The sequence below is a fragment of the Balaenoptera borealis genome, assembly GCF_965194805.1.
Source record: "Balaenoptera borealis genome assembly, chromosome: 1".
Taxonomy (NCBI): domain Eukaryota; kingdom Metazoa; phylum Chordata; class Mammalia; order Artiodactyla; family Balaenopteridae; genus Balaenoptera; species Balaenoptera borealis.
In genome coordinates this window covers 50,236,962-50,254,484 of record NC_138860.1, presented here as the reverse complement: position 1 = coordinate 50,254,484, position 17,523 = coordinate 50,236,962, and the positions used below count along the sequence as shown (strand labels likewise).

The 17,523-nt window shown below is 35.7% G+C and overlaps 1 protein-coding gene across 4 annotated transcripts in view; it reads left to right on the top strand.

Moving 5' to 3' along the window:
- The window catches only part of XPR1 (xenotropic and polytropic retrovirus receptor 1), a 204,805-nt gene that overhangs the window by 9,675 nt on the left and 177,607 nt on the right, over positions 1 to 17,523 (top strand). For all 4 annotated transcript variants that reach the window (XM_082385897.1, XM_082385899.1, XM_082385898.1 and 1 more), the window contains exon 2: positions 17,366 to 17,417. In XM_082385897.1, the coding sequence (XP_082242023.1) occupies positions 17,366 to 17,417 (52 nt within the window). The remainder of the gene's footprint in view (positions 1 to 17,365; positions 17,418 to 17,523) is intronic.

Below are 17,523 nucleotides of genomic sequence, written 5' to 3'. Positions count from 1 at the left end.
TTTACTAGCTGAGTGACCTCAGGCAAGTCATTCTACCTCTCTGTGCTTCAGTTTCCTCATTTGTATAATCGGGACAGTAATAGTAGTTACAGGACTTTTTTTAAAACATCTTTATTGGAGTATAATTGCTTTACAATGTTGTGTTAGTTTCTGCTGTATAACAAAGTGAATCAGCTATACGTATACATATATCCCCATATCCCCTCCCTCTTGTGTCTCCCTCCCACCCTCCCTATCCCACCCCTCTAGGTGGTCACAAAGCACCGAGCTGATCTCCCTGTGCTATGTGGCTGCTTCCCACTAGCTATCTGTTTTACATTTGGTAGAGTATATATGTCCATGCCACTCTCTCACTTTGTCCCAGCTTCCCCTTCCCCCTCCCCGTGTCCTCAAGTCCATTCTCTGCATCTGCGTCTTTATTCCTGTCCTGCCCCTACGTTCTTCAGAACATTTTTTTTAGATTCCATATATATATGTTAGGATACGGTATTTGTTTTTCTCTTTCTGACTTCCTTCACTCTAGTTACAGGACTTTTGTGAGGATTATATGAGTTAAAATATGAAAAGTGCTTAGACAATGCCTATATTTGCTGTTAAAATTATTTAGTTAATGCTAGGTTAACAGTATCTTTGTGAGGGAAACCGAGCCTCAAATTTTGTCCCTCTGGGCTTGTCCAGTTCAGATTTTCTTGGAAAATGGCTTTGTTGATTTTAGGTATTACTCCTGTTATCTGTGATATTTTTATTAATAAATTGTCCTTTTTTTTATATACAGTAAGAAATTCAGGTGGGAACAATTATATGGTTTTGAAGTAAATTAGTTCTCCTTGTTTACTTGTAACTTGCATTCATTTCAGTTATAGACTGTGCCTTCATATTCTTTTCTTTTTTTAAAAATTGGGGTGAAATCCACATGTGCATTCCTAAGTATGTCTGAATAGCTTAAGTGAATCCTTTGAGTTTTCAGAGACAATCTAGTTTTAGTTCTTTCCAATTCTGTAATGGAATTTTAATTTTTAATACTAGAATTAGTTTTAGAGTTGAAAAAGACCTTCTCAAGCCCTCTGTTTCACAGATGAATAAATCGAGGACAGAAAGGCCAAGATATGTGGTCAGTCTCACAACTAGCTGATAGGAGAGCCTGGAATAAAAGTATTGACCTCCTGCTCACTGCTATACCTTGCTGAGGCTTATCACTGCCATATAAACATTTCTTTACTTTTAATTTTAAGAATAAATTTTCTTTGTAAGAGCCCATATGAATTTAAATGTTCTTGTTAATGATTACTTAAATACTCAGTGTTAATAACATTTATCTGAACCTAATCTATTAGTTCACATTAACGACCTCAAATAGTTCATGTGTGTGTCAATCAAAAGACTACGTAAGTTAAGAGACTCAAACCTTAAAAATGTTGTTTACTCAACTACAGAAAATTAGCCATTGCACCATCTAGGTAGAAACCTGTTGTAGGTGAGGAGACAGGACTGAGGAATTATGGTAAGGCTTGAGGAGTTAGGTAAGGATGAGAGCAAGACTCAGGAAAGTTGAAAAATCATTTGGGCATTTCTCTGTAACATATCTGTTTGAATGTTAACACAGGTTACATGTACATGAAGAGCACCTCCCCTGCCCCCCGCCCGCCATCTCTTATAACATGCTGCCAAGCCAAAGTCAGGGCACATCTGACTAGAGGAGATTAGAATATGTATTAAACCAATTCGTTAAGTATTCATGAGTGTCTCCTTCCTTTTTATAAAAAAAATAATAAAATAATGATGATGATAATAACAGCTAATGTTTATTGAGTGTTTCCATTGTGCCAGGCATTTTACATTTAATCCTTACCCTCTAAGGTAGGTTTTGTTATCCCTGTTTTAAGAAGTCGCTGAGTTTTAGATTGAGTAGATTGCCCAAGGTCACATAGCTAGTGAATGGTTAAAACCAGAATTCAGACACAGGTTTGTCTTATTTCAGAACCTGGATTCTTTTTTTTTTTTTTTTTTTTAGTAAGTTTATTTATTTATTTTTGGCTGCGTTGGGTCTTCGTTGCTGCGTGCGGGCCTTCTCTAGTTTCAGTGAGCAGGGGCTACTCTTCGATGAGGTGCGCGGGGTTCTCATTGCGGCGGCTTCTCTTGTTGTGGAGCACAGGCTCTAGGTGTGTGGGCTTCCGTAGTTGTGGCTCGCGGGTTCTAGAGCGCAGGCTCAGTCGTTGTGGTGCACGGGCTTATTTGCTCCGCAGCATGTGGGATCTTCCAGACAAGGGCTCGAGCCTTTGTCCCCTGCATTGGCAGGCAGATTCTTTTTTTTTTTTTTTTTTTTAGAAGAAGGATATTTATTTTACTTTTTTTTTTTAAAGGAATTCCTTTATTTTTATTTTTTATTTATTTATTTATGGCTGTGTTGGGTCTTCGTTTCTGTGCGAGGGCTTTCTCTAGTTGCAGCAAGCGGGGGCCACTCTTCATCGCGGTGCGCGGGCCTCTCACTATCGCGGCCTCTCTTGTTGGGGAGCACAGGCTCCAGACGCGCAGGCTCAGTAGTTGTGGCTCACGGGCCTAGTTGCTCCGCGGCATGTGGGATCTTCCCAGACCAGGGCTCGAACCCGTGTCCCCTGCATTGGCAGGCAGATTCTCAACCACTGCGCCACCAGGGAAGCCCCAGAACCTGGATTCTTAACATGGTGTTACATGGTCAGGATCACGCAAGGGGCTGGTGAGGTAAAAATAGGTAAGCCCCTGTCCTAGAGGAGCTCATAACTTGGGTGGTCTCCTAATCGTAGTATATTGTGATTATGTTGCAGAGGAATGGCCAGTTGATTTTGCTCTGGAGATCAAAGGTATTTATCTTAAAAACTTTCACAGAGGTAGTGTTTGTACTTAGAGATTGAGTAGGGTTTGATGACATGGTGAAGAGGGGACAGGGCACTGGCGTCATTCTAGGCAGATAGGGTAATATTGAACAAAGGCATAGATGGGTGGAAGTATCCAAGCATATTAGTGAAATCTGGTTTAGTGGGTATGTTGGAGAGGTGATAGTGTGATTTGGAAAGGTGGACTGGGAGGGATCAAGGGGTGAAGGGCCTCAAATACCATGCTGAGGTGTTTAAATGTTTCTTGTTGTGAACCATTAAGGATTTTAAAGAAGAGACTGGGGAGAAGGATCAGTGCAAAGTGAGAGTGTAGTTTAGATCCTAGAGGATGCGTTGGAGAGACCAAGACCAAAGACAGGAAAACCAAATAGTATAGCCAAAAATAGTGAGAGCTTGAATTAATACCTTATTTAATCAATTTTCCCACACTTTAATGTCTGAAATCAGGATACGTCTCATAATTAATTGTCATAGATTAATTGGCGGACTTTTTTTTCATTCTTAGAAGCACATAAAATAATGGTGTATATTACTGTTAGTGGCATCTTAGATTTGATTGATTGATCATCTTAGATTTATTGAAAACCTACTGTGTGTCAGGCAGAGTCATAGATAACCTGTTAGTATCCAGCATCTGGCAGTGTCTGGCATATTTAGAAACTTTAAAAGCAAGAACAAAACAAAATGTAACTGAAAGGCTATGGGATCTGCCTGAGATGTCATTAAGGGATAAAAAAGAGAGATTCAGAGGAGCATGATTGACGGCAGTGAATGGAGAAAATAAGAAAAGTTCATGTTTATCCCTTCAGAGTGTGGCTAAAGCTCTGGAAATGAATTACTTTGGTATCAATTTAGAGAAGTTGGTCGTATTCTTTTAGTTTTGTTTATTCAGTGAATGCAGAGTTAGGCCTTTTACTTAGTTTTATGTAATACGCTCAAATGTGATCATTGATGACAAAATTGAGATGATATTCTTTCTCCTGTCTTTCCAGTATTTGTATAATAGCAGGTAACAAAACTGTTGATAAGCAGGTGAGTCACCATCTCTCATCACAGAGTTCAAACATTTTTTGATTAAGCCTTTCTTTTTGAGTAGAATAAGCTTGTTTGAAATATGAGTAATTTCAAATTATGCTGCCATTAGTTATTTGCTAAAAAGGATTGCAAAATCTTTTTTCTAAGATTTATTTGCTTAGTATCATGGACTTTCAAAAATTCAGTTCCTGATAGATTCAGAAATTAGAAAATGGATTGATTCAGAGACCACTGAAATTGAAATTGTAATAACCCCGTGAGCTTGGGCAAGTCATTTAGCCTTTCTGTGCCACAATTCTCTTATCCTTAAACTGGGGATAATGATAATTTTTACTTTGGAGGATCTTGTGAAATGAAATGAGTCCATCATTGGAAAACAGGACAGGAGGTGTAATAGTTACTACACATGGTAAGTATTATATAAGTCTTAGCCATTATTACATAGCTGTCCCTAGGGGTTTGAAACTAACAGTTGAGCAGCATCTTACTTGATTTATTTACTCTTGACACAGGTGGGGGGAAGGGGTCAGTGAAACTGTAACTAGGAAAAGACAACTTAGACTGTTTATTCAATTACTGGACAAATGGAAGTTGAAAGAATTTTACCTTTTTAAAAAAGGCTAGTATTTCATAGAACAGAAAGTTTATGTTACTACTTGTTAATGGTTATTGATGAAAAAAAAGTTAATGTATACATTTTTGAAAGTTTCTTTGGTTTTGGTAGAGATGAAAAACTGGGAAGAAAATTGGTAACTTTTTCCTTTTTCTTTTGCACTTTTGTTGTAGAGCCTTATTAGAATTTCTGAATTGATTTGTAAGCATAATGTATTAGAGAAGAAAATGTTTTAGGGAAAGAAATTACTATCAAATGCAGAAATTTGAAATTCCTCCTTGACCTTTCTTACTTCCATTTTAGAGACAATGTTATTTAATGTGATAGGTTTTATGTAAGGAAAATTTATTAAACCATTGTTTTTTGTTTTTTTTTAATAAATATATTTATTTTATTTATTTATTTTTGGCTGCACTGGGTCTTTGTTGCTGCGCGCGGGCTTTCTCTAGTTGTGGCGAGTGGGGGCTACTCTTCGTTGTGGTGTGCGGACTTCTCATTGCGGTGGCTTCTCTTGTTTTGGAGCACGGGCTCTAGGCGTGCAGGCTTCAGTAGTTGTGGCACATGGGCTCAGTAGTTGTGGCTCGCGGGCTCTAGAGTGCAGGATCAGTAGTTGTGGCGCATGGGCTTAGTTGCTCCGCGGCATGTGGGATCTTCCCGGACCAGGGCTCGAACCCATGTCCCCTGCATTGCCAGGTGGATTCTTAACCACTGTGCCACCAGGGAAGCCCTAAACCATTGTTTAACCAACTTTATGTTTAAAAAATTTTAACAATGATATCAATAATTAATAATAATAATTTAATGCATATTTTGTGAACCTGCCCTGTTAAACACAAAGTATCCTATTAAAGTAACATCTCTCTTCTTGGAATTGACCTATATACACTAATATGTATAAAATGGATAACTAATAAGAACCTGCTGTATAAAAAAAATCAATAAAATAAAATACAAAAATTCAAAAAAAAAAGTAACACCTCCCTTCCAAGTTGTGTAATTGCAAGCATACACAATATTTTAGTAGTTAGATCTTTTTTTTTCTCATTAGTATTTGAAATTAAATAAAGATATTATTGGTAAAGGTAAAGTAATACCATTAAACTTTTTTTGTTGTTGTTGGCTGCGCTGTGCGGCATGTGGGATCTTAGTTCCCTGACCAGGGATCAAACCTGTGCCCCCTGCATTGGGAGTACGGAGTCTTAACCGCTGGACCACCAGGGAAGTCCCTATTAAACATGTTTTAACGTATCACTTTTTATTGCTTAGCACAGTGATTTATGTAGGTGCTTTGATATTTATACTTTAAATAACAGAAGTTGGATGAATAGCCAGATATAGGGGTTGAAGGAGGGAAGAATTTAATATTGATATAATGGTTTAAACCTAGGGAAACTGGTAGAGGATAGCTACTTATGGGGATGGTAAATTCATGAAATTAGATCTTAAGTATGCTGATTTCATACACAAAATGTCTATATGTAGAGATAAGTACTAGCTGGAATTTGAAAAATTGTATCAAAGATAAGATTTATTATAATTGAGATAGTAATTAAAGAATTAATTCACTAAGGGAAAGTATGTAATGCAGAAAAATAGAGACATAGAGGAAATCTTGGAAAAAACGTTGTTATAGGAGTTAAGGGTCTTAAGGGTAAATGGAGTATCAGCAGTGACATACTTTGTAGACAGGTTCATGAGAATGAGGATTAAGTATAGGCTTTTGGATTTGACAAAAGTTGCTCATTAGTGAATTCTGAACATAAATTGTCTTCTGCTAACTTTATTCCAGGTTTTAAGAGGTTAAAGTCATTGAGACAACAACCTATGTGTACTTTTCATTTGAGAAATTTGTCTGTTAACAGAGTGAGGAAAATAGGATAGAACCTTTAGGAATGAGTAGGATAAAGTAAGATTCTTTGAAGGATATATGGGATCCATTCATCTTGAAGGCAGTAGAGGAAGTAGCTTTAATTTTATCTAAATTTTTTGCTTTAATTGCATTTCCCTCATTTATTGGCTGTGGACTTATAAACAGTTATTTTATTTCTCTGAACCTCAGTTTTCTTGCGTGCAAAATGGGGATAATATTTACCTTTCAAGATTATTATGAGTATTAGCTATAATAATATATGAAAGTGCCAGCAAGGGCCTGACCTATAGAAGATACTTTTCAATAAAGTATAGCTGTTAATTTTTGTCTTCATTAAAAATAAGCCATAGGAGTAACTTTTATTCATTTATTCAGCAGACATTTATTTTAGGGTGTTGGTACTCAATCTTTTAGTATAACAAGACTCTTTCAATGTCATGAAATTTCTTGGAAACCAAATGATGGTAGCTGGACTTCTAGAATCCATTGCTTGAGAAACTACATTTTGACCAAATGAACTACTGCATTTTATAGATTCTAAGATGCACATTCCTTGTTCCACATTCCTACACCTTTGAAATTGCGATTCATTTTACAGATGTCACATAGTTAATTGGTAATGTTTTTCTTTCTTAATGGTATGTAAAATAATGGTGCAGTGATACATAAATTAATGGTGTGTCTTAACAATGGATGCTATCTTAGACTCGATGAAATATGGTAGTATTTTATTAAGTACAAATACCTTCATATATTTTGACAAGTAGTAATATATTTGTGGGAAACATTATTTAGCCTACAGAGAATACCTAGTTCATAAGGTTTTACAGTATTGAAATTGGAGCTATGAAGTGGTCTGAGACTGATGGATTAGAAACCATTTTTATAAGTGTATAGGTGTATTGCAGAACCTTTGGGTTCCTTTTTTTGTTTTCTTTCAGATAAACGGACAAACTAAGAACAGAGTGAGAATTTTATGTTGCCGTACTATTATATTTGGTCAAAATTCGACATGTTTTACCAACCTGTATAAACCTTATATATTAAAGAGGGCTGGAAGCCAAACACACTAAGAACTTTTCTTGTGGCTAGTAAATGAAAGAGGTTTGAATCTTGTGTAGAAATAAAAGATAATGAAAATTAGAAAAAATAAGAAATGACTTTGCATTTTGATATTTCATGAAACTGGAAATGCTATAAAATAATTCAATAAAAATAACATAGTTAACACTTAAAAAATTAACTGATGTGCTGATTTTGGATATTTAGGCTTTGTGTTACAAAGTCTGTGCAATTGACAAATGTATTTTGAACTTGTACTGTGCAAGATGCTGTGGCCCATAAGAATTGAAGTGAGACTGCTCTCTGCCCTCAGAGAATTTACAGTTATTACCACAGTAAATGTAAGAATGAGCCATACTGATTTAATTAGTTATAAAAGAGCATTTGTTATCAGCTTTATTTTATTGTCAGAATAGGATCCTTAGACAAGGAGGATGCTGATTTAATCTGTCAGATTTATTCCGTCCCAGCTCAGAAGTGCAGCTATGTGACTTCTCAAGGGCATTCAAGGGTATAAGTTAAATTACAGTATTGGTGGCTGTGACTTATGGGAATGCAGTTTTGCTTATTATTGCTAAATAAATCACTTACTTGAAATTGTCATAGTTTTCCTTTCCATAGTTTTTGTATCTTTATAGGAATAAAAATTTTAGGTACTTTGATCAAGACAAGCCAAAGATGTTGGTTATGATCTAATAACATTACATTCTGTGATATAAAAATGTGTTTCAAATCTAGCTTCATATATTAATTCTCTATTGCTCTATAACAAGCTACCTAAAACTACTGAAACAATAAGAAACATTTATTGTCTTACAATCTTGCTGTGTGTAAAGAGTTTGGAAGCAGCTTAACTGGGTGATTCTGGCTAAGGATATTTTGTGAGGTTGTTATCAAGATGCCAGTCAAGGCTGCAGACATCTCAAGGCTTGCCTGGGGCTGGATCCGATTCTAGAATGGCACACTCGAGTGGTTGACAAATTTGTGCTGGCTTTTTTCAGGAGGCCTCAGTTCCTTACCACTTGGACCTCTCCATAGGGCTGCTTCAGTTTTTTCATGGCTGGCTTTCCCCAGAGTGGGGAATCCAAGAGAGAATAAGATGAAAACCACAGTGCCTTTTATGACCTAGCCTTGGAAGTAGTACTCTGTCATTTATGCAATATTCTATTGGTTATAGAGGTCAGTCCTATTTAGTATGGGAGGGGATTGCACAAGAGCATTACTACCAGGAGTTAAGAATCATTGGGGGTTATTTCAGAGGCTAGTTACCACACCTGATATAAAAATCTAATGGTTTAGAAAAGTTTTGGAAATGAAAGGAAGAGTATCAGAAAATTGAGAGGCCAAAATTAGAGGTAAATCTTAGAAAATAAGATTTCACTCCAGATAGTGGGCTATGTGTCTTTTTCTCAAAGAAGCGTGGATTACAGAATGAGCAATACTTGGGCAAGATAATACTTTAATAACCTTTCTGAATTTCAGATCTTCAGTGGTAAAATGAAAATCATATTTACATTAAAGAGTTGTGGGCCTCTGTTAAAGTAGTGTGTTTAAAATACTCAAAACGATATCTGATAGTAGGCATTCAGTAAAGGTAACTATAATTACTTTTATTATCGATCAGTATTTGTGGTCATCATATCCTCAGCTCTCGTGTACTCAAAGCAATCTAATCTAGTTTCTGCCCCATTACTCTACTGAAACCATTTTTTGAAGGTCACCAGAGAGCTCCTGATCCTCAGACCTAATTATATCTCTTCTTAGTCTCTTCCTTCTTTCTTTCTTTTTTTCTTTCTTTCTTTCTTATTTATTTATTTATTTATTTATTTATTTATTTATTTATTTATTTATTTATTTATTTATTTATTTATTTATTTATTTATTTATTTATTTATTTATTTTTGGCTGTGTTGGGTCTTCGTTTCTGTGCGAGGGCTTTCTCCAGTTGCGGCGAGCGGGGGCCTCTCTTCATCGCGGTGCGCGGGCCTCTCACTGTCGTGGCCTCTCCCGTTGCGGAGCACAGGCTCCAGACGCGCAGGCTCAGTAATTGTGGCTCACGGGCTTAGTTGCTCCGCGGCATGTGGGATCTTCCCAGACCAGGGCTCAAACCCGCGTCCTCTGCATTGGCAGGCAGATTCTTAACCACTGCGCCACCAGGGAAGCCCAGTCTCTTCCTTCTTGATCTCTAAGCAGCTTTTAATTTTTCTTTCCTTTAACTTAAGGATATATTTTATTAATCTTACATATGAATAGTTTAAGTTATAGGCTCTAAAGTCAGAGTCTAGGCATTCTAATGTTAGCTATTTTTCTTGCTTTATAATTCAGTTGCAGCATTCCAATTAGATAGATAGATAGATAGATAGACAGACAGACAGACAGATAGGTAGGTAAATAGGCATCTGTATTCACCTTCCAGCTGAAGAAATAGAATAATTGTTAGTATACTGAACCCTTCCTTGATAGCTGTTTTATTTAACTCAAATGTTCTCAGTTTTCTTTAAAATTTTTCTTCCAGTTTTAGTGAGATATAATTGACATATGGTGTAAATTTAAGGTGTGCAGTGTGTTGATATGATACATTTATAGATTGCAGATGATTACCATTATAGCACTAGCTAATGCCTCCATTCCATCACATAATTACCATTTCATTTTTTTGGTGAAAACATTTAAGATCCATTGTCTTTGCAATTTTCAAGTGTATAATACAGTATTATTAGCTATAATCACCATGCTGTACATTAGATGCTCAGAACTTGTTAATCTTATAACTGGAAGTTTGTACCCTTTTACCAGTATCTTCCCATTTCCCCCACCACCCCCAGCCCTGGGTAACCATCATTCTACTCTTTGTTTCTTTGAGTTGGGCATTTTTCAATTCCACATTTCAGTGATATCATATAGTATTTGTCTTTCTCTGACTTCACTTAGCATAATGCCCTCAAGGTTTATGCAAGTTATTGCAAATGGCTGGATTTCCTTCTTTCTCATGGCTGGATAATATTCCATTGTGTGTTTGTGTGTGTGTGTGTATCTCACATCTTCTTTACCCGTTCATCTGTTGACAGACACTTAGGTTGTTTCCATGTCTTGGTTATTGTGAATAATGCTGCAGAAAACATGGAGGTGCAGATATGTCTTCTCTAAGCAGCTTTTGATAATTTTTAATATATCTTCCTTCTTGAAATGCCCCTTTAATTCCTGTGGCACTCTATACATCTGGTGTTTTCCTTATTGTCTTCTCTGTTGCTTTGTATTCCAAAAGATTCTGTCCTTGGTCCACTTACTTTCTGAAAAATTTCATTTACTTAGGGCATAGGCAGTTTCAAATCACCTTATACAGATAATTTCCAACTCTTAACCACTAGCTCTGACCTGTCTTCCAAATTGTAGATCTCTGTTTTCATCTGTCTGTTGACCATCTCAGTTGTGCTGTGGATACCTGAAGTGGTTTGTTAACCCAAACTCCTGTCTTTTCTTTGCCCAAGTTTTTTCTTTGGTGTTTTTACAGCTTGGTTAATAGTATCACTAAGCATCCTTCTCTTTACCTAGGCTCAAAATCTTAGAGATCTTTAATTCCCTTAGTTCGTGTTTAGTTGTTTGTCTAATCTTCCTATTTTGCTTCTTGGTATCCCCTCTCTTTCCCATATATCACCTCCTTTTTTTTAATTGCTACTATGTTAGGCCTTCAATATGCTTTGATCATTTTTTAAAGTATTTAACATATTATATTAAAATGTATCTATTTATTTGACTGTCTTTTCCTTGCTTGATCCACCATTATTTCTTTAGAGCCTGGCATAGTGCACAGAGTAGACATCCAGTAACGTTCATTTAATGACTAAAACTTAGTAACTTCTTTAACGATGATATTAAGTAATCTAGAAATATTTATGATGAGCCTTTCTTATACAAGTACAAGCAAGGTGGCTAAAACCCTGACTTTACAGTCAAATGGGGAACAAGTGGCACAGATAAATTATTTTATTTTATTTTATTTTATTTATTTTTTTTACAGATAAATAATTAAAACATAAGGTGGAAATATTAAGTGCTATAAATGGTTTCAAATAGAGTACTACAGGATTTCAGAGGAATGAGTAAAGACTTCCAGCTGGAGGAATCAGGACAAAACATAAAAGAGGTTAAATTTGATCTGGACCTTGAAGGATGGTTAAGATTTGGAAATTAGATTGAAAAGATGGGAGTAGGGATAGGGGATTCCAGGTAGAGGTAATAGTTGTAAACAAAAGGCAAAGATGAAGGAAATATTGAAATAGGTAATTCATTTTGACTTGAGGGTCAGGTTGTGAAAATGAAATTGGCTTTCTTCAGTTTGGAAGATAAGCCTAGAAACATAGATTGGATCATTCTGGGTGCCTTATAGGCCAGCAGAGGAATATGGGCTTTATTTTGTGGCCATTGGGAAATCCTTGTAAGTTTGTAAGAGGAGAGTCAGACTGGTGCTTTGGAAAGATTGATATGGCAGTTTGTGAGATGTGTTAGAGAGATGAAAACCTAAAGGTTGGTAAATCAGTGAAGAGGCCGTTGAAATAGTTCAACGGTGAATGGATAGGAGACAATGAATGTAAAAGAGGTTGTGGTGGTGGCATTGACGAGTCAGATCACTAAACTTAGGAGTGGAAAGGAGGAGAATATAAGAATGTTAATTCAGCTAGGACAGGGATTTTTATTTTCCTTGTGATGTATCTCAGGTGCCTAGAACAGCCCTGGCACATAGCAGATACGCAAATATTTGTTGAATGAGTGAGACAATAGCTGAGATTGTGAATATGTGTGATGTGGATACTGGCAGTGACATTAACAGAAATAAAGACATGAGAAGAGTAGGCTTTGGGAAGAAAATGAATTTTGGACATTTTGAGTATGTGTTAGCAGACGTGTGGCTGAGGATACAGATTTGGGAGATATCCACATAGAAATAGTAAAAGCCACGTCAGTGGATATCAGAGTATGTTAGTGAGGAAATTTATAAATGTGAATATAACGGGACGTATTCCAATTTAGTTCTTCCTATTATAAATTATATACATTTTATACATTTAACAAATTCAGTAATAATTTAATGTTGTAACAACTTCTGTATATTGAATTGCCTTTGCTGATGGGGTACATTTAAATTCCATGAAAATTTTGAGTCATGCATAATGCTTCTAATATACTACAGCCTTTGGATTGTTAAGTATGTACGAGAATACATTAATTTTAAATTTTAACATATTAGATTTTAAAAATTTGTATAAGAGTTTCTCTTTACAGATCATTTCTATCATCAAAAACAGAGCTAGGTTAGTTTATTTGGGGATAGAAATGAAGATTAATTAGATGGTCATTCTTTGTACAGGACACATGAGAATGCTCAGTGCCCTCTTTTGAGGTTTATAATTTGATTTACAGAACTGTTCTTAGCACTTTAGTATCAGGAAAACATGACTGATTTCTAGATGACGAGACAAAGAAACCAGGTCAGATATAACTCACTTGCACATTATTCACAGACTACTCAATATTTCTGATGAAAAAATTAAAAAGGGAATACAAAAAGAAGAAGAAAAGAGATAATTGGAGAATTGTCCCAAACAGTTGTCCCTGTTTCTGGGGTATGTAGATCAGGCATAGTGTACATATTTTTAAGTATATATCAAAATTATAATAGTACCATTTGGAAAAGCCTTCAGAATAAAAAAAAGTCTGATGTAAATCTTATCGAATTATTAAACACTGTTAACAGGGATTATGATTCCTTTAAAGGCTTTATAATAAATATTCCTTGTCCTTCCTCTTCAAATGCCTGTGTTTATATTATTGTTCATTAATCCAATAATTAGATTGCAATATGCTGACTTTGAATGAATATTGAAGCAGATGAGAACAACATAGATTAGATATTTTGTTGATGGAGATGGTAATATTTATAGTATGTTATATGTGCGGCTAATAGTGAGTTGATAGGAAGTAGGAATCTTTCTAGCTTCTGATCCTTGTTCTGTGAAATGGTCTGTGAAACCCATGTGTTTGGAAAGGAGATTAGAGATGATCTACTGTGGGTTATTAAAAATTAACAGCATAAGAAATTTTTACTGGTGGTATTATTGAACATACATGTTAAGTTTGAACTATACCCTATTTTATACACTAGATATGTTGTAGAAAGTTTAAGTAATAAAATTAGGAGTCTTTGTTATTTAATGCGTACGCAGATTGGGACTGCCTATATTTTCTTGGGAATCTATAGGTTTCTTACAAGAATTAAAAACTGTGTGTGCTCATGTCAGCTATCATCAGAAAATATAATAGCATATTCTAAATCATCTAGTTGACCATCTTTTAAACTGGTAATACCAGGAGATTGCAGTGCCTCTATTTATGTTTGTTCGGTCATGTTGGCTCCAGGTAGTATTGTACTACTTTGTGAAGAGTTAGTTAAGAACTGAGGCATACCTAATGCATAAATGATGTATTCATGTCCAGTAGACCGCCAAATGATGCTACAGCCCACTGCATGACATAAGTTTTTTGGTAGTTCACATTCTATTAGCTAACATTCTTTGAGCATCTTCTATGTTCTAGGCACTGTTCAAAGTACTCTTCATGTATAATAATGAATCAATTAATATAAGGATTTGTGTTTTAAGTTTTTAATTCATACAGTAGACCTGTGAGGTATGTGTAATTACTATTCCTGTTTTACAGATGAAGGTACTGAAGTATAGAGAAGTTAATTTTCCTAAGGTTACACAGCTAATAAGTGGTAGAGTTGGTTTTCATACACGTTGTCTGACTCCATAGCTTCTAGCCACTGACTGTACTGCCTTACAGTAGATCCCATCTGAGGCAGAGTTATCTGGGCATTCCAAACTCAGAACAGGTAAATTGGCATTGTATTCGTGTTACCAATTGAGATTTTGTTTCAGCAAACATCTTGTTTTCTGTCATGTTAATGTTGATTGAATAATATTGGTTTTATGGTTGTATTTGGATTTAATTTGTAAGATTTTACTGTCATATGCATTGTTATAAACACTAAGAGTTTTGTCCTAGTTTATATATATTTCAATAACATTATAACAAAAATAACTTAATTTTTGTAACTCAGAGATTACAGTAGAGATGCTGATGTAAGAATTGCTTTGAATCTTTGTTTGTTTGTTTGTTTTTTGCTTTTTTTGGCTGTGCCATGTGGCTTGTGGGATCTTAGTTCCCTGACCGGGGATTGAACCCTGGGCCCTTGGCAGTGATCAAAGAAATCTTTTGTAATGCACATGAATACATACTGATTTTATTTATTATACAAATTCAGAGTTTTATGTAGAGTATTGGATTTTCTTGAAGTAAAACAGCATGAATTGAGGAAACTTTGAATTTGTTGTTTTGTGCATTTGGAGGTACTGCTCCCAACCCAGGTGACTCATATTACAGACAAACAATCCATAGGTATTAATATAGACAATACTTTGTAGGATTTTCCCCCACTGGTTCCCAGTTGGGGGCTATTCTCTAGTCACAGACAGGGAATGGTAGGTATCCTATAGAGTTCTTATAGAGCTCTCTAGAGTCTGTTACTATCAAAAACATAGAGGGGCTCTTATTCAGAGGAAAACAAGTAGTAAGAAGCAAAAAAAGAGTTGTCCCTGATTTTACCGAGAGTTATCTTGACTTAAATGAAATTATGATTTAGTTTTATAATCAAAATGAAGACTATCATAATTTTTCTCTTTATAAAATTTAAATCACTTTTTAAACCTTAATTTGATAAGCTTTCCTTTTGCAAATTTAATTCATTTTTATTACGTGCCAGAGATTCTACTTAGTGTGCTTTTTTCAGTGTGCTGAGAAACCCTTTTGAATTCAAGAACTATTTATTGAGCTCCTACTGCATACAAGCTACTCTGCTAGTCATTGGTGGTTTATTTGGTTACTGATAACTTCATTTGATTTTGGTACACATGCCTATCATACTTCAGAAGTAGAAAAACTTCATTCAGATGTTTGAGTCTCTGATATTACCTGCTTCCATGATAGCTTTATTTCCTTAAGTATTCTCTGGCTGGATTTTTTGTTCCTTTCTTCTTATATTTTTCTATTTCTGGAGATTTACTCTGCTCTAAGCAATCTATCCATTTACCCTCTTAAAATATTCTGTGGAAGAACCGTAACATAACTACTACTCGGCACTTGTTTTTTTTTTTATGTATGTATGTATGTATGTATGTATGTATGTATGTATGTATGTATTGGCTGCCTTGGGTCTTAATTGCTGTCCATGGGCTTTCTCTAGTTCCGGAGAGCGGGGGCTACTCTTCGTTGCGGTGCGCGGGCTTCTCAGAGCGCAGGCTCAGTAGTTGTGGCACACGGGCCCAGTTGCTCCGTGGCATGTGGGATCTTTCTGGACCAGGGATTGAACCTGTGTCCCCTGCATTGGCAGGCGGATTCTTAACCACTGTGCCACCAGGGAAGCCCCCTACTCTGCACTTGTATAGGACTTTAATATAAAATTCAAGTCTGTGAACTGAAATAAAGACTTTCTGATGTTTGATAAGATCTGAGCTAATTTCTTTTTTTAGACTGGACGTTAGTGGTTCCTGAGACATCTGAAATTGTAAAGAAAATAGTGAGCGTATATATATTTTTTCTTAAAAGAAGTTCTAGATCTTTGCCTTATTCACTTAGGGCTTTTGTATATTATCAGACTGGTTAGGGTTAGTCATGGAACTGACAGGTTGGTCACTAATTTAAAGTAAATGGTAAATTCATTTGGGAAGAATATAATTTACTAGACTTGAATACACAGTGGGTTACCTTGTAGGTTTATTTCTTCTTTTTTGGTTTTTATATGCTTGAATGACTCTAGGCCGGTGGTTCTGGGGAGGGGTGATTTTTGTTCTCTAGGGGCATTTGGTAGTGTCTGGAGACATTTTTGGTTGGTTGCTGCTGGTATCTAGTGAATCTCTAGATACCAGGGATAGTGCCAAAAATCCTAATATGCACAGAACAGCCCCCCACAACAAAGAATTATCTGGCCCCAAATGTCAGTTGTACCGAGGCTGAGGAATGCTGGAGGCCAATTTGGGAATCACCAATGGTTGGTTAGATGGTATTTGAAGCTATGGGATAGGTAAAGTCACCTAAGCTTATGACCAGCTCTTCTGCTCTGGAGCTTATCCACTTAATTGATTCTACCATTTTGGTAGGTATGAAGAAATACTTTTCATTCCTGTCCCAAAACCACTTATCAAGAGACCAAACTGCAACCATCTAAATTACCTAAATATGATTGTTAGTTAACTTACTGGTTTGGAAAAAACAATAAAACCTCTACTATCTTTATAGTCCTGAACTCTTTTAACGGAGGACTTTCCAGACCTCCACTGAAAAGTATTTGTATCCAAGGTGAAAAGAGTTCTGGAGATTGTCTACACAACAGTGTAACTTAACACTATGAACTATACACTTAAAACTGATTAAGATAGTGAATTTTATGTTCAGGTATATGATACCACAATTTAAAAAAATTTGTATCCAGCGTTTTATATCTTCTTATGCAGTGTTCCATTGTATTCCTCTAGGACTGTTCTCAGTTTCTATCACTATTTTTTTTTTTTAGTCAAGAGATTTTATGATCTCTCAGGTGATTTTTCATTCTTTTCCAAATGCCCCTTAATTTTTAAAGTATACACATTAGCCCTCATCTTAAAGATGGGACAATACTGGGTTGATAGGAAAGTATAGTATTTGGGTTTTAGCTTATTAAAGTATTTCACTAAATTCTCAATTTAGGGAACCATATATAGTCATTGTCTGGATATTGAAAAAGAAGTAATTGTTTAGCTCAAAATGCTTTTAATGTAAAGATTACTCATGATTCCATGTATGTCTTTTCTTTCTTTCTAATAGGCTTTTAAGGATATGCTGTACTCAGCTCAGGACCAGGCACCTTCTGTGGAAGGTAAGATGCATTAATCTCTACATTTAGCCACATAAAACTTTTTAAGAAAAGATATTTTAAACTGAACAGTATAAAACTAATATAACCTGCCCTACTATATAAATCT